The 27,421-nt window shown below is 47.7% G+C and overlaps 1 protein-coding gene across 2 annotated transcripts in view; it reads left to right on the top strand.

Annotated features, from left to right (window-relative positions):
- KCNAB1 (potassium voltage-gated channel subfamily A regulatory beta subunit 1) overlaps positions 1 to 27,421 on the top strand; it is a 338,389-nt gene that overhangs the window by 13,303 nt on the left and 297,665 nt on the right. Inside the window, exon 1 of one of the 2 annotated variants that reach the window (XM_081302292.1) lies at positions 21,805 to 22,255. The exons of the other annotated variant lie outside the window; for it this stretch is intronic. Within the exon in view, the coding sequence (XP_081158418.1) occupies positions 22,014 to 22,255 (242 nt within the window). The 5' untranslated portion in view covers positions 21,805 to 22,013. Of the gene's footprint in view, positions 1 to 21,804; positions 22,256 to 27,421 lie in introns of those variants that run through there. 2 annotated transcript variants of the gene reach the window in all.

Here is a 27,421-nt window from a genome sequence, read left to right as displayed (position 1 = left end):
AACAAGGGGCATGGCTCTATCAGGATCCCCAAAAATCTTTCCAGCAGCATCCACCATCCTTGCTACGAAATCTGAAAAGGGTTCTGTAGGGCCTTGTAAAATCTTGGTCAAATTACCAGACACTTCTCCTCTATTTGGAAGTGACTTCCATGCCCGAATGCAAATGTTATTAATTTGATCATATACCTCAGGAGGGAATCCTGTCTGTTGATTAGCAAATCTACCTTGCCCCAAAAGCATGTCCTTATCCCAATGAGGATGTCCTGCTGCATGGTTTTGGGCGGCCTGCTCTATTGCGCCCTCTAGCATAAATGCTCTCCAGTCCAAATACTTGCCCGGAGAAACACAAGCCCGAACAAGGCTAGCCCAATCAGAGGGAGTCATACAGAATCTAGACAGACTCTCCACCTGAGTTAATGTGAAGGCGGCATCCACCCCATAAGTGCGTACAGACTCTGCCAGGGTCTTCACAATTTTGAAATCTAAAGGCTCCGAAAATCTTCCCCTATTCTCATCCTGAAAAACTGGATAAGCAAGACCCATCTCAGCGTTAACAGCCTTCCATGTTTGAGCATGGAAAGCTCTCCCCGAAACACCCCCACCATACGGCGGTGGGTCCGGAGGATCACATTTCTTGAGCCCCGGTCTATCTTCGTTCCCTTCTCCAGCAGCTAAACTCCCTAGCTGGCGAGACAGCCTCCCAAGCTCCTCCTCCTCATCCTCCTCTTCTTCTGACCCGCTTCCACATGGGGGTGTGCGCAGCGCACTGAGATCTGGATACAAGCGTTTCCTCCCCTGCTTCTCGCTCCGCACGCTCCCATCCTCCCGAGATACCTCACCTTTTGTCAGAGATAATCGTCTCCTCCCCTGTTTCACGCTCCGCACACTCCCATCCTCCTGAGATATCTCACTGTCTGTTGTCTCCGATTTCTCCTCATGTAACTTTTCTAAAACCTCCTGTCCTTTAGCAAGTGCGTCATGACATCTGCCATCTGTGAGGCAACTACAGACTATCTTCCAAAGGGGAATCACCCCACCCTCCAATATGCCCTGCTCACAAGCAAAGTCAAGATCCTTGCCCAATTTATCCCAACAAGGCATAGTAAGGCTGCCCGAATATGCAAACCACGGTGCAGCAACATCTACTTTCTGCAAAAATCTCTGTAAGATACTATGTTTCACTTTCAGGCCTTTGGAACGTAACAGGCCGTCTAGTGCCAGAAGAAGCGGGCTTGAAGATGTGACACCCATGACACAGCAACAGAACAGATACAGAGGACAAAACGAAAGTACACAGAAACAAAAGAAAAGTACACAGTGCAGCTGCAATAAAATATGAGGCTCTCTCTGTCTTTGTAGAGGAGCTGACTCCGCTTTGATTGCGGGTCCCACTAACCGGGACTATCAGGTCCCGCCCACCGGGACTATCGTGTCCCACTCACCGGGACTGTCGGGTCCCACCCACGGGGACTATGGGGTCCCACTTACCGGGACTGTTCAGTGCACCACCTCTGACGACTTGCAAGTTTTGATTTTCCCGGGTTTCGGCACCACTTGTCGCGACCCCCTTGCCCGCAAGGAAGACGCAACACCGGGAATCTTCTTACAGCTGTTTATTCAAGCTCTCGAGAGTTCTTCTAATCTTCCAGAAGCCCCTCCCAGCCTTAATAAAGTATCCAAACACCCAATGCGAAGCTGCCACGTGGAGCTTTCTCGTAGGGTGTCAAAGAACCATGTGCCAACTCTCCCAAAGAAGGAGTTGTTTATCACAGACCACCACAAGGCCAGCGCCATCTTGTAATGGCGACCACAGTCCGCAGAAGCGGCTCGCCACAGTGCACAATTTTTTTGATGTGCCTTTGTATCCGATTCACCAGAATTTTATTGAGGATTTTTGCATCTAGGTTCATCAGAGATATCGGTCTGTAGTTTTCTTTCTTTGAGGTGTCTTTGTCTGGTTTTGGAATCAGGGTGATGTTGGCCTCATAGAATGAATTTGGCAGAGCTCCCTCTTTTTCTATTTCCTGAAATACCTTGAAAAGTATTGGTATTAATTCTTCTTTAAAGGTTTTGTAAAACTCCGCTGTGTACCCATCCGGTCCTGGGCTTTTCTTGGTTGGTAGTCTTTTGATTGCTTCTTCTATTTCATCCATTGATATTGGTCTGTTTAGGTTGTCTATATCCTCCTGACTCAATCTGGGCAAATCATATGACCTAAGAAATTTATCAATGTCTTCACTATCTTCTATTTTATTGGAATATAGGTTTTCAAAATAATTTCTAATTGTCTTCTGTATTTCTGTAGCATCTGTTGTGATATTGCCTTTTTCATCCCATATGTTAGTAATTTGAGTTCTCTCTCTTCTTCTCTTCATTAGCATGGCTAAGGGTCTGTCGATCTTATTTATTTTTTCGAAGAACCAACTTTTAGTTTTGTTAATTTTTTCAATAGTTTCTTTTGTTTCAATTTCGTTGATTTCTGCTCTGATTTTAATTATTTCTTGCCTTCTGCTACATTTGCTGTTGTTTTGCTCTTCCTTTTCTAGGGCTTTGAGATGAAGTGTGAGCTCATTTATTTGTTGGTTTTTCCTTTTTTTGAGAAATGATCTCCAGGTGATGAATTTCCCTCTTAAAACTGCTTTCATTGTGTCCCATAGATTCCGATATGTTGTGTCTGTATTTTCATTTATCTCTAAGAATTTTTTGATTTCCTCCTTTATGTCTTCTGTAACCCATTGATCATTCAGTAACATATTGTTCATTTTCCATGTGATGTAGGATTTTTCCTTCCTTCTTTTATCATTGATTTCCAGTTTCATTCCATTATGATCAGATAAAATGCATGGTATTATCTCCACCCCTTTATATTTACTGAGGGTTGCCCTATGGCATAATATATGGTCTACTTTTGAGAAGGATCCATGTGCTGCTGAGAAAAAAGTATATCCATTTGATGATGGTTGATATATTCTATATATGTCAGTTAAGTCTATGTTATTGATTGTGGTATTGAGTTCTATAGTTTCTTTATTCAACTTTTGTTTGGAGGATCTGTCCAATGGTGAGAGAGGTGTGTTGAAGTCACCCATAATTATTGTGTTGTGGTCTATTTGATTCTTGAACTTGAGGAGAGTTTGTTTTATGAACGTCGCAGCACCATTATTTGGTGCATAAATATTGATAATTGTTATGTCTTGTTGGTGAATGGTTCCTTTTAACATTATATAGTGTCCTTCCTTATCCCTTTTGATTAACTTAGTCTTGAATTCGATTTTATTCGATATGAGGATGGCCACCCCTGCTTGCTTACGAGGACCGTGTGCGTGGTATATTTTTTCCCAACGTTTCACCTTGAGCCTGTGTATGTCTTTTCCAATCAGATGTGTCTCTTGGAGGCAGCATATTGTTGGATTTGTTTTTTTAATCCATGTTACCAGCTTATGTCGCTTTATTGGAGAGTTTAAGCCATTAATGTTTAGAGTTACTATTGATATATGGTTTGTACTTCCTGCCATGTTTGATTATTTATCTTTTTTTTCTAATTTAGTTTGTTTCTGCATGATTAGCTTTCCCCCCGTTCTCTGTCTTTACCGAGGCACTTCCCACTGATGGTTTTGGTTATTGTTTTTCATTTCTTCCTCGTGTAGTGTTTTGCTCAAGACACTTTGCAATGCTGGTTTTCTGGCTACAAATTCTTTTAGCTTTTGTTTATCATGAAAGATTTTTATTTCGTTGTCATACCTGAAGCTTAATTTTGCTGGATACAGAATTCTTGGTTGGCATCCATTGTCTTTCAGTGTTTGAAATACGTTGTTCCAGGATCTTCTCGCTTTCAGCGTCTGTGATAAAAAATCCGTTGTTAACTTTATTGGTTTACCCCTAAATGTAATCTGCCTCTTTTCTCTTGTAGCTTTTAATATTTTCTCTTTGTTCTGTATATTGGATATCTTCATAACAATGTGTCTTGGCGTTGGTCTACTGTGATTTTGTGTGCTTGGTGTCCTGTATGCATCCACAATTTGTATATCTGTTTCCTTTTTTATTTCTGGAATTTTTTCTGTAATTATTTCATTCAGCAGGTTACTCACTCCCTTGGTATGAATCTCTGTACCTTCCTCTATCCTGATGACTCGTAAGTTTGTTTTTTTATGTTATCCCAAATCTCTTGGATGTTTTTCTCGTGATTTTTTACCAGCCTATCTGAGTTGGCTAGACTCTTTTCAAGATGATATATTTTGTCTTCATTATCTGACGTTCTGGCTTCTACTTGCTCCACTCTGTTAGTGATACTCTTGATTGAATTTTTAATCTGGTTTATCGTTTCCTTCATTTCTAGAATTATTGTTTGATTATTTTTTATAATCTCTATCTCCTGATAAAGATGCTTAACTTCTTCTTTTATCTGTTTATGTAATTCATTTTCAATGTGATCTTTCGCTGTTTGGATTTGCTGTCTCGTATCGTCTTTAAGTTTCCTTTCCATCTGTCTAAGGTATTCCTTGAGTTCTTTATATGACCATTTTTCTGATGACTCTAGGTCCTCCTGAATATTTAGGCTGTCCTTCATTGTTTGTACTCCTTTTCTTCCTTGCTTTTTTATGCTGCTCATGTTACTTCTTGTTCTGTTTGTCTGCTGAGTTACTGTTTACTCTTATAAATTTATTTGATGCTTGGGAGGAAAGATATTTGAAGGAAAGAGAAGAAGTCACTAAAGAGAATGAGTGTAGGCAGGTAGAATTCAAGGAAGGGGGAATAAGAAAATTGAAAAGAAATGAAAAGACAAAAGAAAAAAAATGAAAATAAAGAAAGAAAGAAAAACAGAAAAAACAAAAATTTAAAACAAAAAAACAAACAAAAAAAATTATAATGATAATTTTAAAAATGGAAATTAAAGTTTAAAAAAATAGTAATAACAACAAAGTAAAAAGAATTTTAAAAAATTGAAAACATTAATAAAAAAGCTAAAGAACAACAAACAAAAAAATGAAAATATGAGAAAAAAAATAAAATAATAATAATAAATGCAGTCATAGAGCTCAATTAACTTCTCTTCCAGTAGGTGGAGCTATGCCCACTGGGCCAAGCTTCTCTTCTCCATAGGTGGGATCCAATCACTGTGCAGCAGCTCTTCCTCCCAGACTGTGCGGGTCTCCAATCCTGAGTGTCTAGGGCCTTCTCTTGTGTTTCCTCAAGCCAGGGCCCGCTCACCTGTGACACTCACCACAATACTGGCTACACGCCAGGTCTGCTGCTCCTGGGAGCCCTGTTTTCATGAATGCCTGGGCACACTCTCCCTGTTTGCCTCCCTCAGACCCTAAGTTTGTAGAGCTTGGGGCTGAGAACCCCCAGCAAATTTGTTTGCCCTCTGGTAGCAACTCCCCTGGTAGCTGGTGCAGGGGACCTCAGTTGTCAGCACTGGTGGGAGCAGTAGCCGGGAGTTCTGCGCTGCTAGTTCAGCGTCACTCCTGATTCCCTCGGTCTGGCTATTGTGCTTGGTTGGCTTTTACCTCTGTAAGTTCAGGAGGGCCGACCAGTTATTTCAGCGGGATTGTTAGTGCTGAGTCATGAGAAACAGGCCAACCGGAGCTTGAATGCAGCCAATCCGGGCACGGTGTGTTCTGAGAAGCCCAGACAGTTCGCCCCGGATCCACGTCAGCTCAACATTGCCTAGTGATCCTGAGCAAACGTTATTTTGACAGTTTACTTCTCCCTATGCCTGCGCAGCTGAAGGGGTTAGAGACTTGATCTCTCCACATCCGCCGCCATGTTGGATCCCTTAGATTTTAAATTGTCACTCATCAGCTGTTCCATTTTGCTCGGCGGGTCGCTGGGTCGCTGGCTCACTGGCATGGTGAAGAGACTGCTCTAACGTGCTCCGCAGGAAGCCGCGGCCCAGGTGCGGCCCTCGGGACACCCGGGGAGGGGGTGCGGGCTGGGGGAGGGGAGGCAGTGCCTCTGGCCCCTCTGGGCCTGGTGACTGGGTACGCGAGAGAGCGGGCAGGGCCGGGGAAAGAAATTGCGATCGAGATTCAGGGAGTGAGCGTGGGATGAGAGACAGCGGGAGAGAAGCAAGGCGGAAAGGTGGAGAGGAGAGGGAAAAGGGGCCGAGAGAGCCAGGCGGCTCGGGGACTGCAGCATTATGCTCACGCTGGAGTCGTGAAAGACTCACTCCAACTAGGCCCCTTTCTTGACCCGGTGCTTAGTCTTTGTCGACAGATCTCCTTTAATGATCTTTACTTTTTCTTTTAAGACGTGGCAACACATGCTGTGGGCGCAGCGGCGCGGGGCACGGAGCGGCTCACTCCCTTCCCGCCGCCATCTTCCACCTTGATTAGATCAGCGCTTTCTCTACACGATGCTGTCTTTATGTGGAATCTTTAGCACTGAGTTTTATAGCCAACAAGTTGCTGGGAAGGCTAATTAACATTTTTAAGTCTCAATTTCTTCAACTGCAAAAGGAGATGAATGCCCTTGTGAAGAACTGAGGTAGGGCTGGGGATGTGGCTCAAGCGGTAGCGCGCTCGCCTGGCATGCGTGCGGCCTGGGTTCGATCCTCAGCACCACATACCAACAAAGATGTTGTGTCCGCCGAGAACTAAAAAATAAATATTAAAAATTCTCTCTCTCTCTCTCTCTCTCTCTCTCTCTCTCTCTCTCTTCTCTCTCACTCTCTCTTTAAAAAAAAAAAGAACTGAGGTAAAAATTAAACGAGTTAACACACAAGTGATTTGAGAGAATCCTGTGCTGTTTTCACACTTTCTAGGATGAAATGCAGCCCCTGTGTGGTGTGGTGTGGTGAAGGTGATGAAGGTGATTAAGAGCTGAGCGACACTGAAAGCCGAGTGGCCTGTGGTGTTCAGATGATGCTCCAGAGAGACCATCATATGTTCCTATTGAAGTCATTTCAAGGATTTAGGAGATCACCATCCTGCCTGGGAGAAGAGAGTTGTGGGTGGAACACAATGTGTTTTAAAATATGTGCACAGTGGTGCACACCTGTAATCCCAGTAGTCAAGAGGCTGAGGCAGGAGGATCGAAAGTTCAAGGCCAGCCTCAGCAGTTTAGCCAGACCTTGTTGCAAAATAAAAAATAAAATGTGCTGGGATGTAGCTCAGTGGTTAAGCATCTCTGGGTTCAATCCCTGGTACAAAAAAAAAATTAATATTAACATCCCAAACCACAGCTGACTGAACCTATTAAGTTAAAATTACTGGGGACACTTAGTAGGATAAACCTGTGAGTGAAAATTTAGCTCTAGTATTCTGACAGTGATTTCTACCATCTCAATGACAATAGTGAGCCACATTTATATACTGAGCCACATTTCTGAGGTTTCCTCTCTCTCTTACCAAAACTGCTTGACTTTCTAGAAAGTGCCGACTTCTTTGTCCTTCTAGAAGGCCCGCCGTGGTTCTGTGCAGGGACAAGCAGTTCTCCAAGGTGAGTCTTGATGGGCTCAGTTCCTACCAACAGGGTGGCCTGCGATCTAAGGGCTTAGAAGGCTCTGGCTGAGTTTGTGCAAGAAGATCTAAGTTTATGCAAACAGCAGAGAACATCAAGATCAGCCATTGATTGAGCATCATGTTGGTCCCAGCCCCGTAGGTAACAGGAAGATGAATATTCACAGAATATAGCTGCTTGCAGCCTAGGAGCAATAAGGCACGCACTAAAGATGACTCAGAAGCAATGGCGAGTGTTCCCATCCAGAGTGGCTGGATCTGTACTTGGAAGCTGCAGAGGACTGGGGCAGAGGGCCAGGCAGGAGGAGGGAGCAGAGGCACAGGCCTGTGGAAGAAGGAGAGCCGCTGCTTGCCAGGCTCCTGTGAGCATCCTGGGGGTACTGGGGGGCCAGGAGAACAAGAGGAGAGGAGACCATGTCAGAGACTGGGAGTTGGGCAGAAACCAGGTGGTGCAGGAGGTCCACTCTAAGAAGAGGCACAGAAGGGAAGGTGAGGGGACAGCAGTAGTCGTGTAACACCCAACTGCACGTTTTTGGCAGAAAACTGATCCATAGACGTTTTCAGGCGGAGGGGAGGAGTTGGGGGAGATAATGAAGCAAGTAATAAAGCCACATCTTCCCCAGTTCCTTAGGAGGTGGAGCCTCAGGGTCATGGGGTGTAGGTGTTAGCTTTAGCAGAGGGAGTGCTGGGCAGAGAGCGGGCCTGTGGAGGCCTGGGGTTGGCAGGTGGGCACCCATCAGCACTCACTCAACCCCCAGGCACTGGGCACCTCCTGCTTGAGAGGTGGCTGGTTTGGGGGCTCAGGCCGTAGACCTGGAGCAGCTGCTGGGTTCAGGGTGGCCTGCCAGCTGTGGGGCTTGGTGGGTGACAGTTACATCATAGTGATGGTTGTGTCAGTGCCACAGGGTGGTTATGACCAAGTGCCTCAGGTAACGGGCACAGAGCCAGACCTGGAATGGAGTCCAGTGTGTGACCAAGGCCTTCTGCACAGCCCATGGCCTCGCTGTTATCATGAGACTCACTAGATCTGCCAAAATTAGGGCCACCTCTCCTTCCTGGATCAGACTCACTCCAAGTTTATAAATGGATGTAAGAGCACCTTGCTCCTGAGTCTGTGTGACGAGTCCATGGACTGAGGGGAGACATCTGTGTGCTCCCACAGTCCATTCCAGCCCCCTTCACACCCCAGTTCTCTTTGACCCAGAACTCGGTGAGCCGGGGTGAAAGGGCATTGTTACAGGCAACTGAGCCAGGGAACCTGCCTGGGCCCCAGCTGGCTGGGTTCCATCCCTCACTGGCATGAAACAAGCACATGCTGTAAAAAGGAAACATGAATTTAATGCAGTTTGGCCAAACTGGGGAGAAGCAGCTCATTTGCTTCTCCACTGGTCCTATAGAGATGATGACATTTCTAGGTAGGTTTAGCCAGGCTGCTCGGCCAGCCAACATCTTAGAATCCGCCTGGGCCACGGGGCAGCTTTTCCGTTTCCATTCTCAGCAGGAGGAAACTCTGGATGCAGAAAAGCAGATGTCAGGAAGTCGCTTTAGTTTTGAAGGAGTTCTGTTCAGCATCAGGGGTAGAGGACACAGGGTGAAAATGAGCGACCATGGAAGGGCTCCAAATTGGTTAAACCAATATTTTTTTTTCTTAGAAAAGTCTATTGATTAGATTATTTTCTTGTTATAGAGACAGCTCTTCCTTTTCTGAAAGATAATACCTATTTTCTTGAGAAGGCACAATTTCCTTAAGGTTATCTTCCTGTAATGTTTACAAAGGTCACAAAGAAGTATTTATTTTTCAGAGATGTTGAAATATGAGGAAATTTTTATTTGGTTATGATTTTGTCACAGGCTAGAAGAACACTTTTTGGGTCACTGCCTATGATTTCCTATGTTAGAGCAGATCTTAGCTCGCTGCGTGATTGGGCCGGGAGTGAGAAGGTGACCTTCAGCAGGACAAGACTTAGTAGCCAGAAACCCAGCAGGAGTAGTGGGGCTGTCACGGTCCTGAAAGGTGGTATCCTTTGGCTTAAGAACTCTTTGCAGCTGGACCATGAGGGTGCTGAGTTGGAGGAGGACATTCCCCCCAGCATTCCCCAGGAGTGGCCAAATACACAGGGGTTTGTCAGCTGGCACCCTGGCCCTGGGCACTTTTATGGTTACCTTGGGCAAACTGAGGCAGTTTCTCTTTTCGTATGTCCCTGGTGTACATGCATGGGCTTCCCTTTGAGGGAAGGTGGACACCTTGAAGGCAGCATGACCATCTAGTCGTCTGACCTGCCCGTAGGGTTCTTTCCCAGCTGGATGTCAGTGAGTTATGGAGAGCACGCCAGATCTGACTCCTCTTTCCCATGTCTCTGCCTTTCCAGAGACAGGCTCCTGCAAAGGCAGAAGTTCTGTGGAGGAGCCTAGAGCCCTGATTTGAATCCCATTCTGCCAGTGACCATAGGCAAGGATTTTAAAGTTCTCCATGCCCAGATCCTCCTCTTCAGAAGGAGACTGGACAACCCCACCCCTGGGGGTTCCTTTCAGCCCTGAGCCTGCAGCTCAGGGCAGGCTAGAGCTCCTACTCACTGACTCCTACAGAGATCATGCAACTGTGCCATCTCTAAAAGAAAAAGGAAATGAGGGATGCTTTGTTTTGCAGTTATAGAAGCAGCAGGAAAAAAATCTCTTTGATTTTTTTTTTTTTTTGTACCAGGGATTGAACTCAGGGGTGCTCAACCACTGAGCCACATTCCCCAGCCCTTCTTTAAATATTTTATTTTGAGACAGAGGCTTGCTAAGTTGCTAAGGGCTGACCTAAGTTGCTTAGACTGGCTTTGAACTCAGGATCTTCCTTGGCGGGGGGAAAAAATCTCTTTGATTTTTAAAGTGTTATTTAATAATTGATTGGTGACCAGGAGATATGTTTGATTTTGAAAAATGCCTTCTTAATGAGAAAGAGACAATCACACAAACATCAGATACTTTTTTATTTATTTATTTTTTAGTTTTAGGTGGACACGATATCTTTATTTTACATTTATGTGGTGCTGAGTCTTGAACCCTTTTTCTAATGCATTATCTTATTTGCCTTCACCCAGGGTAATGTGTGTGCTCCTGGCTCCTGGTTTCCCCTGGGGCCACCTGTGGGGCCATTCCCGCCCAGACTCAAGTCTCCTGCTTCCTGTCCAGGGCTCCTCGCTTGCTTTCCATATTTCCCAAGCTCTGGGACCCTGGTTGTGCCTGGATGATTTGAGGGGCATGTGGACAGTACAACTCTCTATAGATTTATATTTATCGTCATGAACATCAGGAAGAAACATATCACTTACATCACAACTCTAAGAATTCAAGGCTATTTTGGCAGAAGATAAAGCTAAGTTTTAAAATAAGTGTATCAATTTAGAGAGGAATAGGATGGAAATCCCAGGGTGACGCACAGCGATGGCTTCATCTTCTTGGCATTGACTCCAACAGCTGGAGGCCACGGTGATGTTGGGTCAGACACCCCATGACTCGGTGCCTGTTGTGGCTACTTTTTCTTCTTTCCCATTCAGGGATTGAAAGCTCCCCTGAGCCACCCCTCTGCTGCGTGTGCTGAGGTACTCCGGGTTCCCTCTGTGAACCATGGTTATTCTACACCCTGCCCAAGGTCAGCCTTTCTCCCTCCTGCTCCGCGTATGCAGTATTCTGCTTCTCTGAGGTGGGGTAACATCCCACTGTGAGTTTCAAATTTAGCCTCAGTTACAAAGCTTAGCTTTATTTTTATACAGCTCGGTTGTGTTATATAACCTGTCCTTCAGCTTGTTACACGGTTCTCCTACTCGTCAGGGACGCTGTGCATCTTGCCCCCTCTGATCCTCCAGGGTCATTCAGACTGGGGGCTAATTAATATTAAGTTCACACTGGCCCGGATCTGAGTCCTGATGCAACCACTTAATATCTCTGGGACCTCCATCTGGCTCCTGTGAACTGGGGAGAAGCCGATCCTGGAGCTGGGAGGATTAGGGGAAATACGGTCTATAAACGTTTCTGCACAGAGCCGAGTGCCTGGGCAGGCCAGCAGCAAAGGCTGTCGGGACCTTTCCCTCTGAGTGCCACCTCCTGCTCTGCCCCCTCTGCACCCTCCCTTTGCTGGATGACAACCTACCTGAGCCTGGGGGATCTCCTAGGCCCAAGTAAGCCGTCTGGACATGCCGTTCCCGCCGCAGCACCTAGAGCCATGATCCTCCAGGATTTTCACTTGCACCCCAATTTAGTCCCTCCTGATTAACATGGATCAAACTCCTGTCTGAAGTGTCCTCTCCCCTGGTCTCCAGAACGAGAGGACGAGGTATAGATCCTCTCTGTCCCTGGCTGGCTGTGTGGGTTTCAGAAAATCACATCTCTTCTCTGAGCCTCAACTTCATCATCAACATGGGGGACAAAGCATCTGGGTGACGCACTTTAGAGGATCCTGAGAACCAGTTAGGACACGTGTGAGCACTGCTCCCAACTGTGCACTTGCTGCTAGGTGATCTCTGTTATCACCTGCCATGGGACATCGGCTCTCAGTCAGCCAGAGTGTGGTTTGAGAGCGTGGGGGCCCTCACTGCTTCCTGGTGGACAGCCACACTCATTCAGACTGGGCAGCGCTTTTTGGGCGATTGACAAAACCATGACAGCTCCCTTCTCCTGGGGTCAGCAACTCTGCGGAATACTCTCAAGCACTGCATAGCCTCATCATGACTGAACTCTTCCAGTGACCCATATGCGTGAGGTTTTATTATATCCCCTTAACAAAGGGAAACTGAGTCTCAGAAAAGATCCTCCTGAAGGCCAGGCAGGCAGGCAGCAAGACAGCCAGCCCTTGGATATGAACAGCCAGGTGGCAGGTGTCGCCACAGGGTGCCCCATCCCTGGTCTGGGCTGAGTGTCCACCACTGCAGAGATGTCACTAGAGTACTATCACACACACCTCCCCCAACACCCTGTGGCTCCTGGCTGGGACATGGAGGGACCCCTTTCCCTCCACCTGGAGCCCTGGCTTCTCACCCTGCACCAGGCAGGTGACAGCAGGAGGGTGTCAGGAAGCAGCTCTAAGGGGGAGGACGTGAAAGGCTGGGTCATGGGATGGACTCTGGATTTCAGAATTTTTGCAAGCTTCTCCCCCACTTCTCAGGGGGCTGAGTAAGTAAGAGCTCAGGCAGGCCCCGCCTGGCAACTTCTATCAGATTAATGTCATTCAACTTCAGAAGTTGGCGTCCAGTTGGTCCTTGTCCAGCTCCCTCTCATCTGCACTCTGATTAGAAGTCTTTCCAATTTTAGCCTGTTGTCACCACATGGCATGTGCTAATGTCCCACAGGATTGTTGCTCTAGTACGTGCTCCTGCTCCCAGGGAGGAGGAGACGGCACAGTTCCGGGACCATTAGCTCACTCCTCTGGAGACAGTGGTTGCCTTCCCTGGGTAGGCGAAATGTCAACGGATGCCAACATCCTGGTTTCAGAGAAAAATCTCCACTGTCAGGAAAGAGAAATCAGGAGTTTCGTTTGCACTGGAACACACATTATGACCTAATTTCAAAGAGAAACTTGCCAAATGTTTCTTCAGTCATCAGGAAATTAAACTGGGCCCTGGACCAGCTCTCTGGCTCTGGCTCCCAGTGCAGGCAGGGCTGCTGGATGCTGATCCCAGGAGGGCTGCCCTTGAGAAAGAGAAGCCTTCTGAAGGTAACCGTAGCTGCTGCATCCTGACACCTTGGAGGCTTGACATGAGAAGGTTTATGTCTTACCTCTAAGTCTGATCAGCAGTAGGAAGGTCCACTCAGGTGAACCAGGATGATGACAGTTCTGACAGCTGAACATTGACCTTGGTCCAGCAGGCAGATGGGAGGCAGAGAGGATGGAAGGCCACCTGAGGGTCTATGAGATGGACCAGCTATGAATGGCATCTGGAGGCAGAAGTGACGCTGTCTGGGATTCAGTCACAGGACTGACTTAGCTGCAAAGGAGGCTGGGAACTGCATCCAAACCCGCCTCAGTTGGAGGAATGGGCGTGGTCAGCAGCAGTGGCTGAGTCGCTTCCTGGATAAGGAGGGACAAGGCGGTCCTTTCAACGCTGTCCCTGTTCAAAGCCTGACCCACTGGCCCAGACCTTCCTGAGTCTAGGTTCTCCTCTTGGATCTCAGCTTTCCTGTTTCACTGAGAAGGCTGAGGGCACCTAGGGAAGCTGTGGCTGGTGACCTGAAGTCAGCCTGACAGGGACAGGGGACACTGATGAAGCACACAGCCTCTCCTGTAGGTCTCTGGACACTCGGCTCCACTTTGGTCTCACAGAGCACCCCCTTCCCCTGCCCCCAGGACTGCAATGGCTGAACCATCCCAGGTGGCTCCTGCTGGCACCTCTGCCCTGGGCCTGGGGTGGGGTCCTTGGGTGCAGCAGCCCCGTCCTTCCATGGCGACAGCCACAGACTCTGGTGCCAGAGACATAGGCTGGTGCCTCATGAGGCAGGGTCAGGCACGCGGAAGCAAGGGTCGGAGAGCACCGGGCACAGTCAGAGCTCCTGACCAGTCTACCTCAGAACAGCGAGGCCTGTGCGGTTAAGAGGAGCTTCTGAGCTGGCGCCGTGGCGCGCCCCTGTGATCCCAGGCGCTCAGGAGGCTGAGGCAGGGGGCTCCCAGGTTCTGCACAGCCTGGGCAGCTTAGAGAGACCTCTTTTCAAACAAAACAAAGCAAAGCAAACCATTTACAGTGTCATCACCCATGTTTTCCAGCAATGCACCTATATAGGATGCTTGATGGCAGAAAAGCCCCTCTGTTTCCAGCTGCAGGACACAGCCTGACTCTGCAAGTGACATCAACAAATAAACCTGCAGGTCTGCAACCAGGTGCTGGCATTCCTTCCCCTAGCACCAGCCTCCACGGGGACCTGTGCAGGGCTCTGCGTGGCCTGTGAGCAAGTGGGGGTGCCCACTGGTGGCCGAGTGTATGTCCCAGGAACCTTGTTTTGTTACAAATACCTCCCATTTGAAGCATTTCACTTCAAAAATGTCAAAACCAAAAGTGCACTTTGTAGCTTAGTCTTCATATTTCATTTGCTCACAGCAATGACCATTAAGAAACAAGCTGCCCAAAGGGCTGTTGGGTTCTCTAATGACCTCTGGGACTGGGGGTGTCAGTCAGCATAAAGGATTCCTCAAGTGAGCATCAGGAAGACCAGCTCCCCGCCTCCAGGCTTAGGAACTTGAATGATGTGACCATCCAGACACCAGTTGGTTATTGAACAAAATATTAAACCCTTAAACCCGATTGCAGTGTTTCATGCTGCACAAGGTCATTTATCCAAGAGAAATGGCAAACATGTATGATGTTTTAGTGTGTTGTTATCGTATTTTTCAGTTAAATGGATTTTCAACAAAGTCAACATTCAGAATTAGTTAAGGAGAAAAAAGAGGGGGACGGCACTCCTGTCCAAGGACATCGTCCTGTAACCACATACATGATGCTGAAGTCACCTCTAGCGCTCAGACTGGAAGATGAAACAACACATTCGAGAGGTTTGAACACCCACTGCCATCCACTTCTGGTGCTCCAGGGGCCACACTCAGGGCTTCTTGTCCCAAATGGTCTTGGAGTCTTTCCAGGGAAGACAAGACTACAGTCCAGTGGGCTGTTAGAAGTGTGAACCAGGTGCCGTGAGAATAGGGAGCAAGTATTTCCCACAGGAGCAGGAGAGACAGGGCAGAGAGGCAGGTGTGGGTTTCAGTGGCCCTGTCCTTCCCGTCACAGGGATGCAGGGGCTGGAGCCGAGGGCCAGGGAGGAGCTGGGGAGGACACGTCTGCACTCAGGAACAAAGCTGGCCTTCCTGGGTTCAGGGTGGGCTGAGCTCCGCGTCGCTATCAACTGGAACAGAATTGGCGTGGGTGGGAAGGAGACATTTCCAAACACAGAAGATATTCACCAGGCCTCATCACCCGACAATGTCAGAGCCTGGAAATCGTCACCCAAGTGACTCCAATGCCCGAGACTCATCTAAGGGTCCAGGCTCCTCTTAACTCTAGTTTTTCTCAACAAACGTTAGCCATGGTGCTGAGCTGCAGGGTCCTTGGGTCCACCAGAGCTTGGAAGGGCAGAGGCCGTGGCTTGCACCTGGAGTTTGGATTTTGGTCCCCTCTTGCTGCTCTTGCTTAGCTCTTTTCCTCTAACTTCCTGCCTCTGTCAGGCAAGGGACGGGTGATAAGGAAATCTGTCCTGCCCTAACTGACCAGAAGGACCACTGGTTAGTGAGCTGAGATCCTCTCCCAGGAGTGTGAAACTCGGGCTTCGTGGTGTCTGGTGGCTCATTTGATGATTCTTGGCTGTGCTCTGTCCAGCGGGGTTGCTGAGAAGGTGACCTGTGAACGATTTGGTCATTGCCATCTCTGGGCTGGTGTGTCAGGCTGTCTGGGGAAAGCCAGAGGCTGAAACCGCTTCACGCTGGTTTATCTTGGAAATATCCTTAGAGATTTTAGAAAAGCCAACCACAGGGAGCGCGTCCTTCACGACGCAGGCAGGACACTGGCATTGGAGTCTGTAAACGTCCAGCCAGAGAGGACATTCCATCACAGGTCAGGTCAGCAGAGGGGACGGTGCGTTTTCCTCCCGGGACAGAAGCACAGCCTTTCAGTGGGGCCTGCTCCTCGGCCATGTCAGGGACTAAATGTTTGCACTTGCTGTGCAGTGAGGGGACAGGTCAAGGGGCAGCCTGCTGTGTAGGGACTTAAAATATATAATGCAGGCTGGAGCTGCCCTGGGTTCAATCCCCAGCACCACAGAATGTGTCTGTCTGTGTGTCTCTGGGCGTGTGTGTCTGTGTGTGCCTGTGTGTGTGTGATGTCCAGGAAACACACTCTTTCTCCCAGTCCTTATAATAATTAACTGCTGAATATTGCCATGTACTTGGGTGTTTGTTTCTTTATCTGTAAAATAAGAGAATTGAATCAGTCGATTTATATGGCTCTAGTTAGAATCCTAACATTTTTTTTTTTTTTTGTGGAGTCTTAAGCACCCAGGAGGTGGAGTGGAAGACTGTTTGGGATGGAGAGAGCCCATTGAGACCTCTCGGCAGTACCTTGTATCACAAAACTGAAACCCAGTTTTGAGGCCCCGCTGAGAATTGCTTTACAGAACACCTTTCCACACCCCAGATTCCTGGCCTTGCTCCTGCCAGTTCTAGACCCCCTGAGAGTGATGTGTGGAAGGAGACCAACAAGCCCCTGCCATGTGGGGACAGTGACCACAGGTCTGTGGCTGTCCTTGCCACTTCTGACCTCCCCAGTGTCACTTAAGGAGCAATGGGGGTATTTCTTATTAGGTGACAAAGAAACCAACTATGTTCAGGTAATCCTTCACATCTCTTTAGAAGAGAGAAAACCATTTTAAAAGCTATTCACATCCATCTTGTGAATGGAACCCACCATGCAGCCCGTAGCACTGAAGTCCCTGGAAAATTAATTGCTTTGCCAAGTCTGTGCAGGGCTACCACAGATAGTTGTGTGTGCCATGCACTGCACAACACGAGGGTACAGTGCACACAGTTCATGGTCTGGATGGCAGACCCCGACTCTGACAGCATTGCAGGTGTTATGACAATAATCACCATTTACTGAGCTACTTGTTTCATGCTAGGTACATCAAATACAATATTTTAATATTTTTACAACAACCTTGTTTAATGCTATGGTAAGCTGCACTTTCCCGAGGAAGAATCTGGGACTTAGAAAGGGTCTTGGTTAGCCCACTGGCCTGTGGTAGGGGCAGGATTTGAACCCAGGTCTTCCTGGTCTCAGGGCTTGCTTTCCTTCCACCCACCATGATTCCTGTCTGTGGGAATTCTTCTAAGCCAGACCTGGGCAGGACGGGTCAAGCAGAGTCCAGGAGCACTCTTCCCATGTACTTAAGTGTGTCACAGACCAACAGTACTTAAAACCAGAGTCCCAGCCAGAATGATGGGCCGAGGCCTCCTCTTGTGCCCTCTCCGTCCTCCCCACCTGTCTCTTCCCGTGCCTCACAGCCATGTTTGGAGGCTCCCCGGCCATGGGTGCCCTTCCACACAGCTGGTCCCCTTGCTGTTCCCTTTGGTTTAGACTCAAGGCCTCAGTCGGCTTCCCTGGGGAACGCTGGCCCAGCTACAAGGGAGCTGTGCCCAAGGTAGCAAGGGGGTCACCTGCTGAGACTCCACCCCCAAGGTGCTCTCTGGCTGTGGGGGAGGGGTGAGTGCAGAACACCCGTTAAATCCTAGTGGCCAGTCCTGTCCAGACGCCCTCTGGGGGCCTAGGAAGAGACCGTGGGCCTGGCCACCCTCAGGTTGCCTCATTTTTCCTAAAGCAGCCCGTAGGTGTATTCTGTGCACCTGTTAGACACATGCACCTGTTAGACATGTGCACCGAGCGTGGGGACAGTCTCCTGTCCTGCCAGAGCATGTGAGATGAAGGCCGTGGGGAAGGTGCAGTGGGAGAGCCAGGACGCTGCTCTCAGGAGCCAGGGAGGAGCCCCACCGGCCTCCCTGGGGCTCTTAGCCACACACTGCATGTCCACCCCACATCCACCAGGACCCTTTCATTGTAATTCCTAGAAAAAAATCTGGTCGAGAGAGAGGCAAGAGGGCTTATCTAGAAAAGGGGTTGAAGGACAGACAGAGCAGTACCAGAACAGATGCCAAGCTTGACTGCGACCTCTGGAGGAGCCCCTCCGTCCTCCGCCCCTGCTACTGATGTTGCTCTGGGGGTCGTCCCACGTTCGGGCTGCGTCACAGGCTGGGTTTATGACTGTGAGACTCACTGCCCACCTCAGCCTGGCTCCTCTGCAGCATTGGGTCTTCACAGGTCTGTCTCCTCCGCCAAGAGCCCCTCAAGGGCAAAGCCAATGCTTTATTCATTGCATCCTGTTGACATGACACGCATGTATTTAACCCAGGTCTCACTGCATGCTACTGGACCCCAGCATACCTCTGGAAGGTAAAGAAAAGGTGGCAGTGATGAGGGCAGCAATCCTGGGAGGTGCTGGTGGGATGGAGGCAGATGTCCCAATATCCACCATGAAGTTCCAGCAAGCAGACCAGAGAACAAGAGCGGGAAGACGATTGCTTGTAAGTTATATAATAGGGAAATGTGCTCTGCAAGCTGGTCTGGTGCCTCTTGTCTAAGTCACCAGGGAAGTCCTAGCACTCCTCTGCCCAGCCGCAGGGCGCAGTCCCATCCTACCAGCCCCACCAGCTCCGCCTTCAGTTTTCATTCCAGACAGACATCATGTTTAGATGACTGGAACATGTCCATAAATCCAGGATGCAGTGTTCAACAAGTCAGCCTTCTAGCCAAGGAAAATTTAAAACTTGGTTACACATGTGTTTGGTCTATTCTAAGAATAATAGCAATCTTGTAGGGCCGGTATTTTAGAGAACTAGCTAATAATTCATGGAATCCAAGTTTGCCAGTCAACATGGGAAGGGCCTCTCTTTTATTGCATGTCTAGCCCAAGGAATTTTTTTTTAATGTTTATTTTTTAGTTTTCGGTGGACACCACATCTTTGTTTGTATGTGGTGCTGAGGATCGAACCTGGGCCACATGCATGCCAGGTGAGCGCGCTACCACTTGAGCCACATCCCCAGCCCTAGCCCAAGGAATTTTTAAGACTCACAGAACATTAGACCTGGGAGACTCTTAGAGATGACCTAAACTCAGGGAAGAGACCTGTTTAAGGTCACAAAACTCTTAATGAAGGCTGAGCAAGTGTGGATCAAGCCTTCCCACCACCCAGAGCTGTGTGACCTTCTACTTGTGACTTCTTCTGAGTCCCAGGGCCTCCTGTGTGCTGAGCTAGACAGCTTTCTGTTGCTGTGACAAAACACCTGAGAAAATCAACTTAGGGAGATGTTAATTTTGGCTCACAGTTTTAGAGGTTTCAGTCCATGGTTCCATTGCTTCTGGGCCCATGATCACAGTGAAGTGAAGAGTACGTGGTAGAGGAAAGCTGCTCAGCTCATGGGAAACAGGGAGAGGGAGAGGGAGAGAGAGAGATAGACAGACAGAGATGTGTGTGTGTAGCTGGCTCCATTGCTCTGGGCCTGAAACATCATGGCGGAAGGGCATGGTGGAGGAAAGCTGCTCACATGATAGCCAGGAAGCAGAGGGAGGAAGGGCCTTCAATGACCTTCTCCTCCAACTGGGCCCTGCCTCCTGGTGTTTCTGCAGCTCCAACAGCACCATCAGCTAGTGACCGAGATACTCACACATGACTTTGGGGGACATTTTAGATCCTAAGCACAGTATGCCCCATCACTCTGCTGGCGCTGTGTGATACCTAAAGATTCTGAAGAGAATATGGTCTTCATCCTTCCCAAGACACAGAAGGACAAGCAAGAAAGACCTCCCCTGCCCCCTTGGCTGCTCAGAGGTATCTCCCATAGCTTACCACATCTCATTTAAATCTGACAGCAATTGGTATTGACAACCAAAGGGATTAATAATTCCCTTAGGAAATATGATTTCTTCCTTGACATTGGCCAACTTTTTGAACTTTTCGAAAAGAAATTCTGGTTTTAGGTCAGTGTTGGCTCTCTCAGCTCCTCATCTCTCTGGGACTCCATGTTCCAGGGGGTAGAGAAAGAGGGACATGAGGGAGAGGGCTGTATCTGACATTGCAGGGGCTACTCCCCCGGCCTCCTCTGGTCTTCGTTGCAGGGAGCTCCACTGTCCTGTCCCAGTGTTCTCAGCCCTGCAGGTGACGTTCCCAGCTCCTGCAGTCAGATCCAACTTCTGTCACTGTAAGGGACAGACCCGCAGGTACTTCAAGTTCCTCTTCTCCCCCAGCCTTCACATGGTGCTTTCTCTGGATTATCAGGGTTTTTCCTTCCAAGCACGTATTTCTTCCTTGAGGTGCAGGACTGTGGCTACTGGGGAAGCTGGAAACAGGCTGACTAGAGGAGCAGCAGGTGACGTGAGCCTAACCCTGGAGCAAGCACATGGAGGACATCTGTGAGGCGCTGCTTGGGCACACAGTGTGCTGATTATTCCGGAAGTCGTAAGTTCATCTCCTACGTAGGCCTCCCCTGGAAGGTCCTATATTACAGCTGGGGCATTAAGCTGTGTCCTTGCAGGGAGAGCCGTTGACACTGTCAGACAGCAGTGGCAAGGACGTGAATGTAGTCAGGGCACAGATGGGGCACCGAATAACTTTGATTCACACCATAGCATATTGTCATTTCAGATTTTTTCAGTTTTTCTGATTACCTAAAAAAAAAGGAGAAAGTCTCAGATTTGTGCTAAAATATCTCAAATATACCTCTCAAACACCTCTTAATCTCTTTAATAGAAGCAGGATTCTCTTTTGCCCCTCTTGACACCACAGTGGGTACCTGCAGTAGGCACGTTTGCTGCATTTTTGTTATATCTTTTACAGATTTCATTATATTATATTTTAAATAAGGTTTTCAGTTCATGATGTTAGTGATGTAGTTTTTCCTTATCAATGTCCTGGTTTAGGCTCTCCTAATAAATCACCATAGACTACATAACTTAAGCAATGAACATGTTACTTTGCAAATATTTTCTCCCAGCCTATTTTTTTCTTTCTTTCATATATATATATATATATATTTTTTTTTTAAATACTCTCTACAAGATCTTTGATAGAGTAAAAGTGTTTCATGTTGATGAGATTCAATTTTTTATTTTCCCTTATGTGGCCTGTGCTTTTGGGGCCAAGTCTAAGAACTCTTCACCTAGCTTGAGGTCCTAAAGGTTTTCTCCTATTTTTAGCTGGAAGTTTTAGAGTTTTACATTTTGCTTTCTGGTTCATGATCCATTTGAGTTAATTTTGTGTAAGTACCAGGTGTAGGCCAGGTTCATTGATTTTATCTGCTTCCGTGTTTGTCCTGCCTATGAATGTCCATGAGCCCCGGGCGCTCTGGTGGGCTCCTTCCTCACCCATCTGCTCTTACCCTCTTTTCAAGTCTGCTGGCTGTGTTGGTGTGGGCCTTTGACTTCCTACATCCACCTTATTGATTTTTCCTATCGTCGACAGCAACATCTGGAGGAAAAAAAAAGGGTAGTGGACGTTTTAGCCAAATGATCATGCTGCTAGTATAAAAGACAATTTGGTTATAAAAATGTGCTGATTTCAAGAGGTCTCATTGCCCATGTATGAATCATCCCCACGGCCTTTTGGTCCTGATGAAAACCAAAGCGTTGGCCCACTTCCTACCAAAATATTTCCCTTTACCTAAATAGACATGGGAAAGAGTGCCCATATTTTTTCCCCCCGGGGCCGATACATACTTGTTTACGTTTAATTCCGAGAACTTTAAATAAGGCACAAGAATAGTGACTGGACTCGGTCACTTTTTGCCTAGGACTTGGCAGAGACATGTAACCCACAGCTCTGCTGGGGACTTAGGAACCTGCTTGTGTGCAAGAAAACAGTAAGGAAAATCCAAAGGAAACAAGCGGATCCCTTTTAGGGACACCCCAAAGCCAGAAAACCCGAGCTGATCACGGCCAGCCCCAGGGAGGAGCGCTGTGCGGTCAGCTTGCCTCTTCCAGTTTGGAGAAATGCATCTGTACAAACCTGCCTGTGCGGACATCCCCAGCCCCAAGCTGGGGCTGCCTAAATCCAGTGAATCTGCTCTCAAATGCAGACGACATCTAACAGTGACCAAGACTCAGCCCCAAGCAGTCTGCTGGCCTGTTCGGCCCAGTGGAGCTGCAGAACGGAAATATCTGGAGAAGTTTTTACGCGTCCATGGAATTTCGCTACAGGAAACCACCAAGGCGCAGACAGGCATGGTGTACAGGTACTGTCAATTGCGATATTACCCAATTAGGGCATGGCACTGAAGTCAAAGGTCATTGCTATTAAAGAAATAAGATTTGAAATAGCAAAACAAAACGATATAGAGAAAAGAAAAATAAAAGTAGGAGCCCTCTTCTTGGCATGCCTTATTTTTTTGAGTTTTCACTATCCTCTTTGCTCACAGAGACAGTTGAGCTCACCTGTGGAAGGTCAACCTCGTTCTGCTAGTAGAATATGGTTGGCTGAGCAGGTGGGTGACTTAGCAGGTCAAAATGATGAATAGGGACTCCGTTCTTCCTCAGGCAATTTATAAGTTGAGCAGAATTGTTTTTTACAGTAGCCTGAGCTTAAAATCTGTTATTTTCTTCTAACCCTGAATCATGTGGTGTGTGCCAATGGCTAATAAAGTAGTTTGAGTTCTTCTTGAAATGACAGCACTTTTTATCAATGTAGCCCAAGAAAAATTACTGGTTGTGTGCTAGAATCCCAATACCATTATTTATTCTATGAAAGATTAATGAAAGGAAGATGTATTTTCCTGGTATGGGGTTGGATGAACAGTCTTTGTAAATTGCACTGAGATGCAAAACATCATTCTTTTTCAGAGCAATTAATGTCTAAATATTCTGTAAGCTATGCTGTGTTTAGCTAAGTCACCCAGCAGTAAGGGCTTCCTTGACTGATGTCCAGGGCTTTATTTATTCTTATTTATTTATTTTTGTGGGTGAGGGAAGTACCAGGGATTAAACCCAGAAGTGCTTAACCACTGAGCCATGTCCCCAGCCCTTTCTATATTTTATTTTGAGATAGGCTCTCACTAAGTTGCTTAGAGCTACTCAAAGTTGCTGAGGCTGGCTTTAAACTCGTGATCCTCCTGCCTCAGCCTCCTGAGTCACTGGTGTGTGCTACTGTGCCCAGCCAACACCCAGGGATTTAAACATCCTGGCAGTTGAGTAAAAGCCATTGAGAAGGACAGGGTCCTGGAATCAGAAAAAGCAGTTAGTATTTGTAAAGAATGTCCGCCCTAGCTAAAGTCAAACCTTCTGTTTCTCAGAGTGAGATTATTTCTGGTGTACAAAATGTCCCCAGTGACTTAATCTTCTCATAATCTTAAGGTCTATTTCAGTACAGTAGCTACTGCTCTAATTTGATGGCTAATTTTATTAATAAAGCAGTTTGCAATGATATGGCTCCTCTCTGGAGAGCAAAGTGTTTTACATAGACTCTTTATGTAACAAATGGCTTGCGCAGAAGAGGAGTGAACTCCTGAATTCACAGGGAGTGAAGGACAGCCATCCCATCATGCCTCAGAGGGGAGCCTAGGACTCAGGCTTGGCGGGATGCAGGGGGCTGCCCTCCTCTCCCTCTGTCATGGCCCTCCGTGGTCCTAGTGATGGTACAGTGTGACTGGAGATTCGGAGAAGGGGAGGATGGGCTGTTCCTTTAAGAACCAATCTTTCTCCATGTCTTCGTCACGGGAGGGAGTGTTAGCATGAGCTCCGCGTGAACCTGCAGGGGCACATACTCCCTTCAGAAATCCTGGTTCTTATATTGCTGCCATATCTTGTGCTGTGTTCAGACATAAATGTCCTCCAGGACGGTGCTTTCTGAAGGATTATGAAGTAGAGGACTATGTCTTAAAACAAGAGAAAGCAAAGTAGCCTCTGTGGAAGGTGAGGCCTGGGGTCCACCTGCCCGAGGGGGCGGTCAGCCTTCAACCTGCTCCCTAGACCACTGTGCCCAGCACTCCCCATCAGTTGGAGAGCACAGGTCTGGGAAAATTCTTCCTGATGCCTGGGGAGGCCAGGCCTGCTCACAGAGGCTCCTGGATGAGCAGACCTACATATTCTACTCTATTCTGATTTTACCCCCAGGAAAAAGGGATGGGCTATGTTACAAGACCTCTTGGCTTTTCGGTGTCCTTAATATTTAAAGGATATCTTAAAAAACAAATGCCAAATGTCTTCTTTGATATAAGGGGAGTAACCAAGGACAGGGTAGAGACGAAGAGCTGGAGAAGAAGATTAACATTAAACAGGGATGATAGGCGGGAGGGAAAGGGAGAGAGAAGGGAAATTGCATGGAATTGGAAGGTGAGCCTCAGGGTTATACACAATTACATATAAGAGGAAAGGAGGGGTAGGAGAAAAATTATATAAGTGGAAGAAACGATTTATAGTAGAGGGGGTGGAGAGAGAGAAGGGGAGGGGAGGAGAGGGGAGGGGAGGGGGGATAGTGGAGAATGGGATAGACAGCAGAATACATCAGTCACTAGAAAGGCAATTTGTAAATCAATGGAAATGTAACTGATGTGACACAGCAATCTGTATATGGGGTAAAAATGGGAGTTCATAACCCACTTGAATCAATCTGTGAAATATGGTATATTAAGAACTATGTAATGTTTTGAACAACCAACAATAAAAAAAAATATTTAAAGGATATTATTTCACCTGCTGTGGAAAGAGAATCACTTTGGAGTTAAGCAGACCAGAGTTCAAGTTCCAGCCCTGCCAGTTTTAGGACCGTCACATTGCTCCAGACGTGACTCATAAATGTCCAAACACAATGGGTGCTCGCTAAGCGCAGGTTCTCTCCGTTTACTCGGTAGTGTCTGTATAAGCGTGGGGGGAGATGAAAGCCCCTTACCTGAAACATACATTGATAAAAGAAAAAAAAAACAAAAGAAATGCCCAGAAAAAAAGAAAGTAGTCACCTTAATCCACACCGCCTGGGCTTCCAAGCTGAGCTTTAGGATTCAGGGTCTGGAGGAGCCAGGGAACCGCTTCTCTTCCTAATTTGGTCAAATGCCATTGCAGCCTTCAGCCTGTACCAGCTGCCGGGGCCTCGATCATCTGTGAGAGCATTATGTTGTGTTTCCATGGAGACTTGGTTTATTTCTATCTAAGGTTGACCAGAAAAGGGAACAGATCAGCAAATGTGCACACACACACGTGTCGATCGGAAAGAAACCGGGGGGGGGGGGGGAAACAAGTCTGAGAGCACTGTAAAGTAGCTCCTTTTGCTGGCTCAGCCTTCTCAGCAAAAATAGGAGTTTTAAAATTTGTTTTATTAGTGACTATAAACTATAGGTTAGTCATCCACGAGGGTCTGTTAGTCACTGCTAAGAGGCTCTTACATGGCATTGAACTCCAAGCCAGACCATAACGCACACCTGAGTCAAGGTTGACTATACTGAGAGGTAGTTTTACCAATGCACAAAAAATATCTAGACTGAGCGAGGATGCAGCAAAAACTTAACTTGGCAGCAATTCTATGGTGTCACGTTGGCAGGAGAAATGCAGAATGAAGTCTGATCCAGGGATCTGCCAACTTTACCTGTAAATCACTGGATGGTGAAAATTTCAGGCTCGAGGGCCACACCCAGCTGCGTCAGAGCTGCTGACCCTCCTGCTGTAGCAGGGGGAGGCAGCCACTGACCACAGGTGAATGGGTGGATATTGCTGTGTTCTCATGTGACACTCATATTGAACACCATGTAATTCTCCCATATCACAGGCCTTCCCCACCCACCCAAACCACTGATAAACCTAAAAAGCTTTCTTTGGACCATCCAAAAATGGGTGGCAGGCAGGATTTGGCTGGTGGGTCATTGGCTGGCTCCTGGTGTATGACAAAACCTTTGGTTGTGCATGATATTTGAGTTTAATCTTAAACCTCTTGGTTTCTAGAGGCATTTAAGGGGCATAGATGCGTGTAATTCAGAAATACGAAATTTAATATAAAGATGAAGAAAAAAAATGGGAACATCAAGGACAAAAATCAGGCTGCAGACTGGGAGCAGAGTGCACTGTGGACAGGCCAGTGTAGCTGCAGAAGGTGGGCCTGCACTTTCCAGCACCAAATGGAAGGGTCCTGGAGTGGCACATGTCACCAGTCCTTGAGGTAGAGAGAGCCAGGTGCTGAGCAGTGATTCACTCTTCCTGATGGGCAGATCCACCTGGGGTACTCCTTCTGTGGGTAGAAGACAGCTTCCCCCACTCCAGTACAGCCAGAGGTCCCTGGGACCCTGCCCTGTGGAGCCCTCTGGTGGCATCACACCAGATAGCGTCACCAAGGCCAGCGTGTGAACCGCGAAAGAAGGAGGCAGGCTTGAATCTGGGAATGATTCGTGCCTAAAACCCCCCTGAGAATGAGTCACATTCCTCTATTGTTATTACTACTATTTGTTATTATTTTTTTTACAAGGATGGGGACTGTCTGGGTTCATGGAATGAAACAACTGAAAATAAAACAGAGATCTGTGTCACTTGCCGACCAAGGACAAGTCTTTCTAGAGTCTTGAGCTGAAGGTGGGGCAAAGCCCGTACATGAAGCAAAGGACAGGGGGAGGAATTATCCACAGGGGACAGGCCTCAGCCATAATCTGCTTGCTCTTGACTCTCTGGGGTCTCCTTTCCACCGAACGACAGAGCTGGGCCTTGAACCCCTGTCCTGTGGGTCCAGTGCGTGCGGTGTCCACATTCCATGCTTATCTCTGGCTCCCAGCCTCTTGCCCCCTGTGACCCCCTGGCCCCCACATTCACATCCATGCATGCACACACTCCAGTGACCCTGCAGACCCGGGCGCATGCGCCGTTCTGTTCTACTGTCCAGGCTCTCTCTTGTTCCTCGCCTCTGCAGCTGGCTTTGGTACAGCTCCTGCGCACACAAACCTCCCTACCCCTGCCCCTGCCCCTGCCGCTTCCTGAACCACTGAGTCTCTGCTCGGCATTTCTCCCCTTGCCTAGGCTCTTCCCACCCGTCCCCCTTGCCCGGAGAATCTAGCATGGCCCAGTCTCTGCAGCAGGCAGAATTGCAGGTGGTTCTTGGTGGGTCTTACCGTCAACATTGCACTGTCCGGCTAGGAGGATGAGGGTTGGAGCTCACAGCCTTGGTAATCCTGCCCTGCTTTTGCATTGAACTACTCAGGCCTGTGTGCTGCTAAAGTGAGGTGCATCCTGTCAGAAGTTATGGAGCAGAAAGACACCCAAAGTAACCTCTGTAACAGAGCCCCTTGGAAATTAAAAGCCCTAAAATGCACACCCCCACCATTTTCTATTTTCTCCATCTCAATGGAAGCTGAGAAACTGCTCTCAAAGCTCAGGTGGTGCCAGCCAGGGCTGAGGACAGGAATTGTGACATGTCCTGGCAGCACAGCCTGGTT

The sequence above is a fragment of the Spermophilus citellus genome, assembly GCF_964194105.1.
Source record: "Spermophilus citellus genome assembly, chromosome: 7".
Taxonomy (NCBI): Eukaryota; Metazoa; Chordata; class Mammalia; order Rodentia; family Sciuridae; genus Spermophilus; species Spermophilus citellus.
The sequence above is the reverse complement of the archived record's forward strand: the minus strand, read 5'-3'. Positions and strand labels throughout refer to the sequence as shown.